The sequence below is a fragment of the Papio anubis genome, chromosome 16 (assembly GCF_008728515.1).
Source record: "Papio anubis isolate 15944 chromosome 16, Panubis1.0, whole genome shotgun sequence".
Lineage (NCBI taxonomy): Eukaryota > Metazoa > Chordata > Mammalia > Primates > Cercopithecidae > Papio > Papio anubis.
The window spans coordinates 16,221,210-16,236,745 of NC_044991.1; the positions used below are offsets into that span (position 1 = coordinate 16,221,210).

Genomic DNA, 15,536 nt, shown 5'->3' on the forward strand with positions numbered 1-15,536 from the left:
TTTTACTACATCCTCTCCAACACTACTTATTTTTTGTCTTTTTCATGATAGTCATTGTAACAGGTATGAAGTGATATTCAGTGGGATTGAAATTCACATTTCCGTAATGATTTGTGATGTTGAGAATTTTTTTCATCTACCTGTATGCCATTTGTATGTATTGTTTTGAGATACATGTATTCAGATCCTTTGCCTGTTTTTTAATTTGGTTATTTACATTGCTGTTGAGTTGTTGTGTTCCTTATATAATCTGGAGATTGATTCCTCATTAGAGGTATGCTCGCAAATATTTTCTCCCATTTTGTAGGTTGTAACTTCATTCTGTTGCTTGTTTTCTTCGTTGTGCCAAAGCTTTTCAGTTCGACATAATTTCAGTGGTCTATTTTTGCTTTTGTTGCCTGTGCTTTTGGGGTCATATCCAAAATTTCATTGCTCAGGCCAATGTCATGGAGTTTTTCCTGTTTTCTCCTGGTAGTTTTATACTTTTAGGTATTATATTAAGCCTTTAATCCCCTTTGATTTTTGAATATGGTGTGAGATTTGGGATATCTAGTTACCCCAATACCATTTATTAAAGATACTGTCCTTCCCCCATAGTGCATTCTTGGCACCCTTGTTGAAAACCAATGGACAATAAATGCATGGATTTATTTATGAGCTATTGTGTTCCATTGGCCTATATGTCTGTTTTTATGCCAGTAGCATGCTGTCTTGATTACTATAGCTTTGTTTGTTGGTTTGTTTTGAGATGGATTTTCACTCTCACCCAGGCTGGAGTACAGTGCATGATCTCAGCTCACTGCAACCTCCACCTCCTGGGTTCAAGCAATTCTCCTGCCTCATCCTCCTAAGTAGCTGGGATTACAGGCGTGCACCACCACACCCAGAAATTTTTTGTATTTTTAATGGAGATGGGGTTTCACCATGTTGGCCAGGCTGGTTTCGAACCCCTGACCTCAGGTGATCTGCCTGCATGGGCCTCCCAAAGTACTAGGATTACAGACGTGAGCCACCACACCAAGCCAATTACTATAGCTTTGTAGCATATTTGAAGGCAGTTTGATGCCTCCATGTCTGTTCTTTTTGTTCAAGATTGCTTTTACTATTCAGGGCCTTTTGTGGTTCCATACAAGTTTTAGGAATTTTTCCTATTTCTCTGAAAAATGTCCTTGGAATTTTGATAAGGATTGCATTGAATCTGTAGATCACTTTGCATAGTGTGGACATTTTTACAATATTAATTCTCCTAATCCATGAACGTGGGATATCTTTACATTTATTTGTGTTTTCTTCAATTTCTTTCATTGATGTCCCTCTGAGGGAGTGGATACCACACTCAAGGTTATCTGGGTGGTAGGTTTGGAAGCTCGGATTCGAACCACACCCATTTGTATTGTTTTCACTTCTTTGCTTATTTTATATTTATTGAACACATGTCTAAGTCAGGTGTTCTGGGTATGAAATAGATAATAAGGCATTATACTATGGAGTAAGGTAAGTATGAATTCATAGGTATGTGTTTTATTGTGTTCAAGCTGCTATAACAAAATTCCATAGACTGAGTGGCTTAAAGAGCAGGCATTTATTTCTCACAATTCTAGAGGCTGGATGTCCAAGATCAAGGTGTATACAGAATTGGTTCCTAGTGAGGGCCCTCTTCCTGGTTTTCAAGTAGCTCCTCCTCATTGTGTCCTCACACAACAGAGGGAGAAAAAGACAGAGAAAGAGAGTGCATGCATGAACTGATCTCTTCCTCTTCTTAAAAGACCACTAATCTCATCATGAGGGCTCCATTTTTGTGACTTCATCTAATCCTCATTATCTCCTATAGGCCCTATCTCCAAATGCCATCACATTTGGAGGTTAATCCTTCAAAATATGAATCTCGGGGGAACACAAATGTTCAGTTCATAACAGTATGTGACCTATGCAGTTGCACAGAGCTGTATGCTCAGAAGATCCCTATATTTGGTTTAATGCTCTACCATTAGCATCTTAAAAATCTTAATAATTTTGAAACATGGGACCCTACATTTATTTTGCCCTGTAACCTGATATGTAGCCAATCTTGGAGTCAAGAAACAAAGACTTTCAACATCAGCATGATTAGAAGTTCCAAAGGCTCTTCAAATGCCATCTAGTATAATCACTCACCGGACCTCTGAATCCTGTTTGTAACATTCACAACTTTGGATGGAACAGCTTTCGTGACAGGGAATTTATTCACAACTGCCCATTGTCCCTGGGTGGTGGCAAGAGGTTACCTGTGCAAATGCTAGTTCATCTTGGATCTTCTATTCAGGGTGCCCAGGTATTGACCTCAGAGTCACCCTTCAATCCAGAGGGTATCCTCACCAGGGTCTACATTTACTCTGACATTACCCCAAATGTGATAGACTTAGCAATTATAGTTACTGAAACACTGATGGGTCAATTGAAAGTAAGGAATGGTTTATTTGAAACCAAATACAAGATGCTTGCAGAAAGTGGAACCAACATATGGATTAATAGTAATTAAATGTTTGGGTACCTAGAGTGGTATTTGGCAACTTTCAGAGTAGTATCCTGGATAGAATAAGGGCTTTGGAGGCAAACAGAGCTTTGGAAGTTCTGCTACTTACTAAATGGTTTGGCCAATCTATTAATCTCTATAACCTTCTCCATCTATGTGTGAAAAAGGAGTAGTAACGCCTACCTGATAAAGTGGTAGTGGGCATAAAATGATACTAGATAGAATATTTAACAGAAGCCCTAGAATAGAGGAGGTACTCAAAGAATGTTAGTTCTCTCCTCACCTTCTCCTTTAAGAACCGAATAAAAATAGTTTTAGACTGTTACAAGAATAATAGATGAGAATAAGAATAGAGTCTAAGACCTTGGAGATCACCTAGTTCAACCTAAACATTTTACAGACGGAGAGACAGAAGTATGTATAATGAAAGTTGGGTATAATGAAAAACTTCTCAAGTAGGCGTATGCACAATCCCCTCTATATTTTTCTTTTTCTTTCTTCCTGGAATATAATGTATTTATACATGCAATGACCCTGCCTAAGGGCTGAAAATTAGATCAAATGAATCCTAGATGTCATTGAATAATATATTTAAAAACATCTTGTAAACTAAAAAATTGAAGAATGTAACTTACTTTTTGGAGCATCTTTTATGTATCAGGTACTATATTTATAGCCTTCACTTGTTTTATCCTAACAACATCCCTGTGGGGAGATATTATTTCTCTGGTTTGCAAATATGGGAGAAAAATTAGGTCCAGAGAGAGAGAAAGAGTAGCTGGCCTAAAGGCACAAAATATATAAAATGGTAGAGGCAGGATTAGAACTGGGTCAGTCTTGCTCTTGTGTATTTACCACTCTACCTCTTACTCTTACGCAAGTACTCTTACTTGTTATGTACAAACATTGTGTGTATACATTGATGATCACATATACCAGTGACCACTTGGCTATCTGGCTCCTAACCAAAGTTGTCATTTGCATGTACATTTAGTGAATGTTAAGATCTTTAGGCATTAAAGTGAGGTCTTCTTTAGAGCCCTGAGAAGGGACTTTGTAAGTTATTTCATTACAAATGAAAGGGGCATGTACCAGGAGCCCTGACTTTTATTCATAGCCAATACCCATACCCAAGCTGTTGCACTCCATTTGACTGTGTACATAGAGGGGATTTCAGATCCGTAGATCAATAGAGGCTCGTCTGACCTGAACGCTGAGCAGAAAAGTCAATTACAGAAAAATAACCAACACTTGGGAATATCTCCTGCGGGTTAGTAGACCTTGACGTAACTACAGGGGTTTGTAGTCAAGTTGAAGAACTTTTACATAAAAACGGAATCAGCTTGTGAAATCTATTCCCTTTTCATCCTAAGGGATAGAAATGGGGCCATGAGATGGAAGTCACAGGGGGGTCAGATTTGCCTTGACATACAAAAGAAATTTTTCTTCATCAGAAATGGGCCAAGATGGAAAGGGCGGCTTTGGAAGGTAATGTGATCTCTTTCACTGAAGGTGTATAAATACAGGCTGCATGAATGTTTTTAGGGGATACTGAAGATGACAGTCAAGCAACAGATGACTGATTGTGTCAAGATAAGAAATATCTTCTCTTAAATATTAGGACAAAATTCTGCTGGCATTATATCCAACAAAGTCAAAAATACCCAAATCTTTGCCTCATCCCAGTGACCCCTTCTCTGTGAAATCCTTGATAAAATTACACCTACTAAAAGCAATGAAAATAAGAAACAAAACCAATATTTTATTATTCATTGGGCCAATGTGTTTTACCCCAAAGGAAAATATATAGCTGGGTTGCAGCAAAATCCACCTACACATCTATTAAGGTTTCTATCTTCCCTGACGTCTCATTGGATTCTAAGATCGCAAGCTCCTTGGCCTGTTACATCAATCATGAGAACAAAATGACATGCTTGTCAGATACGGATACAAGAAAAAAAGGAGAGGAAATCACAATAGCTGAATAGCGAGTGGGTTCCAGATGCATGGAGGAAATATGGAAGGCAGGCCCAGGTGCATTTATGCAATGTTTCAATGCATGGTGACTCTGTGCACTGTCGTATGTGGTAGGATTTATGATCTTGACTGTCACTGGTCACCATTATACTGGTATCTCCCTTGCCTTGTAGAGAAACTAGCAGGGATGGGGGAGAGGAAACTTCCCGTCCCACTTGGATCTTCCCCCTCTGGTACTTACTAAGGTATTAGACCATGAAGAAGCCAATGAGCAGAAACCACGGTGAGCTGAATTTTGGATCAACATTAGAAACAATTTCTAACAAAGCTGCTCCAAAATATAGCAGGCTGCCTATTATAGCACAACTTCTCTTACAGCAGGGACAAACTATTTATTATGTCTATATCCTCCAGGATGCCTAGCACAGAACTGGTGGCAGAGCAAATGTTGGAAAACTGTTTGTTGAATTGGGGCTGAGAACATCACTACAAAGGAACTCAGAGGGCAGAAGACTGTTGAGAAGGCTCCAGAAGAGCTTCTTGCATGAAACTGATCATTACAGTATACAACCTCTAAATCATCCATATCTAAAAGGCCGTGACTTGAAGTTTGGGGCTTATTTCAGAATGGATCGGGCATATTGCAAACACTTCTAATGGTTAAACCATAAAACTAATCTTCTAAGGACAGAGTTGTAGCTTTTGGCGATGGGAAAATTTGACATTGTCAGAATAGTTGAGTTTGGACTGGGAGTCAGGGAGTTCAGATTGTGCTTAATAATTACATGAAATAATAAGAGATGCATTGTCATGAAAAATTGCACAGGTTGGTCCCTTAAACTGGCAGAGTGCAAGTGGGAGGCTAAGGGGGAGGCTATGGCTGAGTTATATTCATGCCAGAAACAACTGTTTAGATGTTATATTAACTTGTGAGACAAGGCTATGGTCACAATTTGGAAATTCCCAAATGATATCTTCCTTATCATTCATGGCTTAGTGACTATAAAGGTAGATTTTAAAGCTCACATTTAGTTTTGTATAGTTTCCCTTTTTTTAATGCTTTTCTGTACTTTCCATTCTTTCTGCATTCAACATGATTCCCAAATTGGTATCACCAACTTGAACCTCTTCTTTGAGCTTCAGACTCATCTATCCAACTGTGCCCTTGCCATTTGTACTTGGATGTCTAGTGATCAGCTCAAGCTTGGCATGCCCCACACCTGCTCCTCTCATAATCATCTTCATCTTGGAAAATTACAACTCTGTCTTTACAGTTGGTCAGGCAAAATCCTCGACGTCATTCTTCATTTATTTCTTTTTGTCACCAGCCTAGGTCCAAACCCATACCAAATCTGTTGTGTCTACCTTCAAAGTAGAACGTGAATTTGACCATGTGGGAGATGATGTAACTGTTCTCTAACTGTCCTGACTTCTCTTTCTGTGATGCTCCTCTCTTTGAAGACTGTTAATCCTTGCTCTCCTGCACTCAGGAGCAGTCCTGTTACTTGTTTTGGCCAATGCCTCTTTTGCAGCTGGCCATGTTCCAGATAGAAGCTACTTTGCCAGCCTGAGTCTTACAGTAAACATAATATGGATTAGAGCCACAGACATTCCATGAAGCACATATCCCTCAGCAAGTAATAAACATTTGTTATTCTATGCCACATAGATAACAGGGATCTTTTGTTAGTAGGCTATGGCATAGCCTGTCCTGACTGATACAAACAACTTCCCATCACCTCTACTGTGACCACACTAGTGCAAGCCTCCCACATCTTCTGGTAGTATTGCCACATTCTCCCTATTTCTACCTTTTCCTGCTATAGTTTATTCTCAACCCCATGGCTGAAGGGATCCTTTAAAATCATAAATTGGATGTCACTTCTTTACTCAAAATCTTCCAATGGCTTCTCTTCTTATTCAGAGTAAAGAACAACATCCTTACACAACTGTTTACAAGGCCCTATGTGACACTGCCACTCTCACACCCAGCACCACCAGTTTTGAGATCTCAAATTCCACTCCTGTCCTCACATCCAATGAACTTTAGTCACAATATTCTCCTTGCTGTTCCCCAGCCATGCCAAGTATGACCATGTGATCATGCCCTAAACCTTTGCACTTTCTGTTCCCTTGCCTAATTGCTTTTCCCTCAGCTACATCCATGGCTTTTCTATCATCTTCTTCTGGTCTGTGCTGTGTTCCTGAGTCTTACCATTTACCTTCAAGTACTCCTTCTCCTGCTACCATTTTAAATTTTTCTCCATAATTTATATTATCATCTGACATACTATACATTTACTTTACATTTACCATCCATTTCCTCCATCTAAAATGTAAGTGTCATGAGGGCAAAACCTTGTTTTGTTAAAAGCTACATTACCTAGTGTTTTGACTTGTATCTAGCACATGGGTCAATAAATATTTGCTGAATGAATGAATGAAACAGTGAACTTTTTATAACCAGAAAGAATACAAAGAATTAAAAAAGGACATAGAAGAATGCATTTCTTTTAAAAAGCAACTTAGTGGTGATGGAGACACACAAACAGATCTCAAATTTTAAGTTCACGTTAATGAATGCTGTGATGTGAGTGGCATCTCTGATATATTAAGCTTCTCACTATGAATTCAATTGGCACCCTGTATAGTTGGCACATTTACTCATTTCTCACTTAAAAATAAAATTCTTTTTAAAAACTCTGTCCCTGTTCTACTGATAACAATAAAAATCAAGAAAAAGCTGAAATAAAAATTACCATATTTTATATTTCTGTGACACTTCATGGTTTCCAAAGATCTTTCATAATTTTTGTCTTTCAGCAACTTTATTGGGAAACTTGGGTCCTCACCATTTATAGATGGAGAAACACAGGCTTAGAAAGGTGACATGACTTGCCCAGAGTCATAACAGAATAGAAGCAGCAATGCTAGAATTCTAACTGATTCGAATTCTAATCCTGACACCAGGGCCAATAATCCTTTTTTAATTCTCCAAGTTATCTCACTCTACTTAAGGCAGGATGAAGTAAAATCATATAAGTGAAAATTCTTTGCCAATGATAAAAGATAAGGCAAATGCTTTTATTATTATTTTTATGACTGCTGTGCTACCATTCACATGGCATATTTTGAAAACTGTGACCTCATCTGGAAATGAAGAGTTTGGACAAAAGCATCTCCTAGAGTCTTTTTCAGTGTGAATAGTCAATGATTTATTTTCCTTTAAGATCCTCTGGCATTACTAAATGGGCCTGGACAAGTCTTTCCAGAAAGGATCAAAGAAAGGGCTGTCAGAGAAAAGAGACAAACAAGAGAAAGTTCAGCACCTCAGAAAAAAAGTAATTATTTCAGAGTAGGAAAAGCCAGCTAACAAAAACACCATGCTCAAGGATTTCAAATGAAAGTGTCTTTTCAACCATAGCTTTAATGGAAACCGCTAATGAATCAAAGCACCTGGTAAGAAATAAATAACAACCTCAAAGGGGGTTGAAGTTACAGGGGAATGCAGAGGCTGATCTAAGAGAGTCAAACAGGACACAGAAGGTTGGCTTTATTGCACTATGAGGAGTAAGTAGGCACATAGTAGGCATCCCATAAGCGCTGACTGAATGAGTGAATAAATCATGAACACAACATGTTTTATTCACTCAGTCATCCAGTGCTTATGGGATGCCTACTATGTGCCAGGCATCATGCTCAGAGAAAGTTCACTTTTCAGTTGTGTTAGGAAGTAAGGAAGCCCAGGAAACAAGATAGTCAAGATTTTGCGATATCTCAGTGGCTTAAAGATTCACTTCTTCCTTAAATATTAAAGGTGGGTGGCTGGATACCTGGGTAAATTGAAAAAGAGCATTTGGTGGTGGGGGTATACCCTGTCTTGGGTTACTAGGACTGTGGTTATGAAATACCACAATGAGTGGTTTAAACAACAAGTTTATTGTTTCAGTTCTGGAGACTAAAACTCCAAAATCAAAGTGTCAGCAGGGTGGATTCCTTCTGAATGTGTGAAAGAAGTAGCTGTTCCAGGCTTTTCTCCCTGTTGGCTGATGTGATGGTTAATATTGAGTGTCAACTTGACTGGATTGAAGGATGCAAGCTATTGCCCCTGGGTGAGTTTGTGAGAGTGTGACAAAGGAGATTAACATTTGAGTTTGTGGATTGGGAGAGGCAGACCCACCCTCAGTCTGGGTGGGCACCATCTAATCAACTGCCAGCATAAAAGCAGGCATGTAAACAGCAGACTTGCTGAGTCTCTGGCCTCTATCTTTCTCCCATGTTGGATGCTCCCTGCCCTCGAACATCAGACTCCAAGTTCTTCAGCTTTTGGACTCTTGGACCTACACCAGTGGTTTGCCAGGGGTTCTTGGGCCTTCAGCCACAGACTAAAGGCTGCACTATCAGCTTCCTTACTTTTGAGGTTTGGCTATTTGAACTGGTTTCCTTGGCTCCTCAGCTTGCAGACAAACTTTTGTGGAACTTCACCTTGTGATCATGTGAGTCAATACTCCTAATAAGCTCCTCTTCAAATATACATCTATCCTATTAGTTCTGTCCCTTTAGAGAACCCTGACTCATACAACTGGCATCTCCCTGTATCTCTTCACATCATCTTCCCTCTGTGCATCTCTCCGTATCCAATTTTCCCCTTTCTATAAGAACACCTGTCACCCTGCATTAGCACCCACGCTGATGACCTCATTTTCACTTGGTTATTTCTGTCAAGACAGTATCTTCAAATAAAGTTAGATTCACAGGTCCTGGGGATTAGGATTTTAATACATGAATTTGGCCGAACATAGTTCAACCCATAATACATCCTTTCTCAGGTACAACCAGCCACCTTTAGGGATGGATTGGGTAGTTTAGTCCAGTTCAGCTAAAATGTAGTGAAAGGCTAGTAATACTATGGTACTAGGCATATTTTGAGATGACTGAGACAAAGGTGCTGCCCTGAGCAGTCATTGCATTCATGTTGTCATCTTGTTTAGTGAGCTTCTCCCTAGAGGGCAGGATCTCTCCTAGGCATTAGGCATATGACTATGAGGTGATCCTAACTGTCCAAGAAATACATAGAAACAATTATTACAAAGTGTGAAAATGCATCTAACCCAGGTTGAGACTCCAGCGACAACATCGTTTTGGAGGTGACACCTGAGCTGAATCCTGAAGGATATGAATGGGAGTTAGCCAGAAGTGACAGAGGACAGAGGTGTTTGTCCTCCTTTTAATTAGTTGCCAGCGGCCTGGAGACCCAGGGAAGAGCTGATGCTGCGGTTCGAGTTTAAAGTCAGACACAGGAAGAATCCTCTCTTTCTGAAGGAGGTCTTTTTTCTCTTAAGGCTTATCCAATGGATTGGATGAAGCCCACCCACATTGTGGAGGCAATCTGCTTTGTTCAAAGTCTGCTGACTTAATCTCATCTAAAAAAAATACCTTCACAGCATGTTTACCAGGTATCTGAGTACTGTGACCTTGCCAAGTTGACACAAAAAATTAACCATCATGCTCTCTGTTCCCAGTGTGCTAGGGGGTAGAGAGTGTTCTCACATGTTTGGATTTTACTCTCAAAATAAATAATGGTATATTCTGCCCCATTCCACTTGGTATCTGGCGGTCTTGTACATTAGCTCATAAATGCCCTGGGTGTTGCTGGGACGCATCTGCATACAACAATTGGTCCTCTGGGGGCGAAGACTCCAAGTATGCAGGATGTTGATTACTCGCTCTTGGGAGATGGTCGGCAGATAAGGTCTCAAAATCCATGGTGATATCCCCTGTCTCGAGATTCTAAGATGCCTGATGTACAAGATCTGAAAGCAAAGGGTGATGCTGCTGTGGATGATGAGATTACACTGGGGAAGCATCCTCAGGCTGCAGTGCAGGGCTGGCTCTCCAATCCAGGACAGCTCCCAGACACTCCTGTGTTGTCCCTCACGGTAGACCTGTCTCCCCACTGGCCTAGCACTTTCTTTACTCCATGCCAAGATTGAGATCATTCTTAAGAAACAAATCTCAAATCCAATCCATCCAATTTTTCTTCATAACAGGCAATGCCACCTGGCATTAAATTGATGTGTTTGTCTCCTTCACTAGAAGATAAAGACTCTGAGGGCAGTTCTGTAACTGTTTTGTTTGCTGCAATTTTATAATAGCTAGATGAGTATCTGGAACAGGTTGTCACTCAGTGAATTATTGTGGAAGGGAGGGAAGAAGGGAAGAAGGGAAGAAGGAGGGGAGGGGAGAGGAAAGGAAGGGAAGAAGGAAGGAAGGAAGGAAGGAGGGAGGGAGGGAAAGGGGGAAGGAGGTGGGGTAAGTCGGGGGGAATAGGGGGAAGGGAGGAACAGAGGAAGAAAGGAAGGTAAAGAGGGAGGAAGGAAGTGAGGAAAGGAGGGAGCAGTGATGCTGAGACCCAGGGCCCTGCCCCCTGACCCTTTTCTTCCCAGTATTTTCCTCATGGCCACATCTCCCTGTTCTGACTCCCTGGCTCCTCAGCAAATGATCATGAACCTTAGTATCAGTAATTACTAATACTTGTCAGTTATTTCACATAAGCCCAGCACTATTCTAAGTGCTTTAGAGTAAATCCTCATAGCAAATCTATGAGGCCAATGTTAGCATCCCTACTTTATAAAGAAACTGAGGCACAGAGAGATACGAAATTTGCAAGCTTACAGAACTGGTATGTGGCAAAACTTGGACTTGAGCTTAGGCAGTCTGGATGCAATGTCTGCGTTTTTAATTACTGCATTATTCACACACACACAGACACACACACACACACACCCTACAAAGTCACTTGTTTTTTCCTCCTTTCAAGGTAAAGCAGGTCCAGCTTCTCGGAGACATTCCTTTATGCCAAGTTACCCCAAGTCCACACAGATTGATGCAAGAACTTGCTACTGCTCTGAAAACCCAAAATATAAAGCCTCCATGGTTGCTGGGCAGTCTGTATTGCCTAGTCTACCACTGCTGGAAACAGGAATCCACCCATATAATTATACTATAAACCGTACTGACGTTGTGGAAGGATCTCAGAACTCTCGGTTCTTTTAGTACTTCATAGTTAAAACACATATTTCGGTCTTGTCTCACAATAATATTCATTTTTTTAAATACGTTCATTCCTATTCTGTGCCCTGTATTTGAAAAGCTATAAATATACTTAATAGGAATATTTTTTAACTTTTATATATTACTCACAGTGTCTAAACCATGACTGAGTACGTGGGATTTATGCTAATAAATAATTGTACTGTGACCCATTAGGGTATTTCTGTCAATTCAGTTCATAAGCCTGTTCGAAAGTAAATATATTTACGCTAGATCCCTGAATCAACTAACCTATTTATTCTCTGTACTGCCACTGGAATTATCCAATACTTCCCATTTTATTCAAAAACCAAATCATGAATTCCTTAACACAACATTCCAGTCCTCCTAATCTGGCCCACCTTACTTTCCCCGCCACATATTTCGTCAGTGTCACAAATTTTCCTGAGACATCCTGTATCTTCACAATCTTGTCCTTCTGCTTGGAGTAGAGCCTTTTCCTAGAATGACCATCTCTCATTTTTTTCTCAGCCTCAGTAACACCTACTTATCCTTCAAAACCCAGTTCAGAAATCCCTTTCTCCATACAGTATTTATTGGAAACCCTAAAGCTAGTTCTTCCACTCTGCGTACCCATAATTCTAGTACGTAATGTAATGACAGTACATACTATAACGTATTAGTTCTTAAAAAAAGAAACATATTCATTCCTGTATCATGAATATCTAAACCAGTACCTGGCATGAGCTATATATTTATGAAGTTTTTTTTTTTTTGAATGATTGCACTGCTCCCATCTTCCTAAAAAAAAAAAAAAAAAAAAAACAAGCTGGTAAAGAATGGCACATAAAATATCCTAACAGCATGCTCAGTAATCAGAAGCAATCTGGATGCTTTAGATATGTAGCCATCTAATGCCGTGAACTACTGACTGAAAACCAAGCACAAAACATGCCAGATACACTGAGCAGATTTTAAATTGTAAAAACCTGAAAAGGAAATGCTCAAACCCCCTGGCTTCTACTGAATTAGAGTATAAGACCCAAAATGTATTCTATTGCAAGCTAAAATAAGTCCTTTTAAAATGTAGATTTTTTACAGGATCTTTTTAAATGGCTGTTTTTCTTGATAATAGAAGTGGTTCCCACAATTTGCACAAAATTGAAAAATATATTAATTTATTTTAAAAAATAAGACAATACATTCTACATTCTTTAAAATAATGGCTATGAACATTTTGGTGTATTTCTCCAGTCTTTTTATTTCCTATTGGTATGACAGAATTCAATGAAAAGTGTTTACCAGTCTAATCTTTTCACTTAATAATATATTTTGAGCTATTTTCCGGGCCATTAAATATTACTTGGAAACATGATTTTTTATGACAGAATACTATCTGCTCACATTTATTTAGCAGTATTCTACTTGCTGCATATTTAGATGGTTTCCTTGTTGTTCTCTTGCTTCTATAAATAATGTTGTGATGTACATGCTTGAACATAAAGCTTTCTCCAACATTAGCTTGCATGACATAGCAGGATAAGGTCTTCAAGGTTATAACTCTCCTGCCCAAAGATTATGTGGGTATAAATTTATGGACTGTGTGTATTCTCCAGACTCAGTTAGGAGGAGCTTAGACCTACGGACAAGGATGAACCTGATCATTGGCTATTTTCAGACCTGTCTGACCAAAGGGTAGCTCTCAGGATATATGTGGCAGGGACCCTTGGTCCTGAGAAGAGCTTTGGTCCTCGAAGAATATCATTTCCTAGAGAAAATGCTACCTGGTTATACAGAAGCTTTACCCTCTGATATAGTTTGAATCTGTGTCCCCACCCAATTCTCATGTTGAAATGTAATCTCTAATGCTGGAGGTGGGGCCTCGTGGAGGTTATTGGATCATGGGGGTGGTTTCTAATGGTTTAGCACCATTCCCCTTGCTCTGTTCTCCTGGTAGAGTTCTCACGAGATCTGGCTGTTTAAAAGTGTGTAGCACCTCCCCCTTCTCTCTCTTCCTTCTGCTCTGGCCATGTAAGATGTGCCTGTTTTGATACCAGTACCATGCTGTTTTGGTTACTCATCACTGGCCATCAGAGAAATGCAAATCAAAACCACAATGAGATACCATCTCACACCAGTTAAAAAGGCGATCATTAAAAAGTCAGGAAACAACAGGTGCTGGAGAGGATGTGGAGAAACAGGAACACTTTTACACTGTTGGTGGGACTGTAAACTAGTTCAACCATTGTGGAAGACAATGTGGCATTTCCTCAAGGATCTAGAACTAGAAATACCATTTGACCCAGCCATCCCATTACTGGGTGTATACCCAGAGGATTATATATCATGCTGCTATAAAGACACATGCACACGTATGTTTATTGCGGTACTATTCACGATAGCAAAGACTTGGAACCAACCCAAATGTACATCAATGATAGACTGGATTAAGAAAATGTGGCGCAGCAGCATCCAGGATGGCGGGCGGGCTGGCCACCCGGGACAGGAAGGCACAGAGCATGGCGAATGATGAATTTCCGTCAGCGGATGGGATGGATTGGTGTGGGATTGTATCTGTTAGCAAGTGCGGCAGCATTTTACTATGTTTTTGAAATCAATGAGACTTACAATAGGCTGGCCTTGGAACACATTCAACAGCACCCTGAGGAGCCCCTTGAAGGAACCACATGGACACACTCCTTGAAAGCTCGATTACTCTCCTTGCCTTTTTGGTTGTGGACAATTACTTTTCTGGTACCTTACTTACAGATGTTTTTGTTCCTATACTCTTGTACAAGAGCTGATCCCAAAACAGTGGGCTACTGTATCATCCCTATATGCTTGGCAGTTATTTGCAATCGCCACCAGGCATTTGTCAAGGCTTCTAATCAGATCAGCAGACTACAACTGATTGACACATAAAATCAGTCACCGTTTTTTTCCCTACGATTACAAAACTGCCAGTCCTATATGGGGTCTGATCACAAGACTGCAGTTTCTCCACAGATCTCAGGAAGTTGTGGTGGGGCAGAGGCTTTTTAAAAACATGTGATCAGGGGGCTATCTTTATCTGAATAATAATGAATTTTTAGGTTAAACCTGAGATAGAGTACTACAAAATCATGTTGATGACTTCAGATTTTGGAAGTTAAATCGTGTCTGTTATTTGCATTCTTTAGAAACTTGACTGAGTACCTGAATTCATATTTCTATTCTACTGTGCAACATAGTGATGTTTCAGAAATTTTTCCTTTGGGGAAAAAAAATGAATATGAACATTTCCATTGTGTTAAGTGTAAAAAGGTCCAGACATGGTCATAAAATTTAAATTTTATACAAAAAAAAAAGAAAGAAAATGTGGCACACATATACCATGGAATACTATGCAGCCATTAAAAAGGATGAGCTCATGTCCTTTGTAGGGACATGGATGAAGCTGGAAACCATCATTCTCAGCAAACTATCGCAAAGACGAAAAACCAAACACCGCATGTTCTCACTCATAGGTGGGAATTGAACAATGAGATCACTTGGACACAGGAAGGGAAACATCACACACTGGGGCCTGTTGTGGGGTGGGGGGAGGGGGGAGGGATAGCATTAGGAGATATACCTAATGTAAATGACGAGTTAATAGGTGCAGCACACCAACATGGCACATGTATACATATGTAACAAACCTGCACGTTGTGCACATGTACCCTAGAACTTAAAGTATAATAAAAAAAGAAAGAGAAGACAAACACTAAAAAATAATAATAATAATAAAAGATGTGCCTGTTTCCCTCTTTTCCCTTCTGCCATAATGATAAGTTTCCCGAGGCCTCCCCAGAAGCCAAGCAGATGCTGCTTGGGGAAGCAGCAAAAGTAGCTCAGAGCCCTATACCCAAGGGGAACACTCACTCAAGCCCAGGCAAAGATGGGATTCATGTCCCAAAAGTCTGATCCAAGGGCAACCTGGTCAATTCAATGTGATAAACAGCAAGCCACTGGC

General features: G+C 39.9%; 1 protein-coding gene across 1 annotated transcript; it reads left to right on the forward strand.

The window, feature by feature from the left end:
* The first annotated feature begins 14,020 nt into the window (after positions 1-14,020).
* On the forward strand, positions 14,021-14,883 carry LOC100998306 (transmembrane protein 251-like). Its single transcript, XM_009217171.3, has one exon. It carries the CDS (start codon positions 14,069-14,071, stop codon positions 14,462-14,464), a length of 396 nt encoding a protein of 131 aa, XP_009215435.1. The 5' UTR covers positions 14,021-14,068; the 3' UTR covers positions 14,465-14,883.
* The last annotated feature ends 653 nt before the right edge of the window (positions 14,884-15,536 follow it).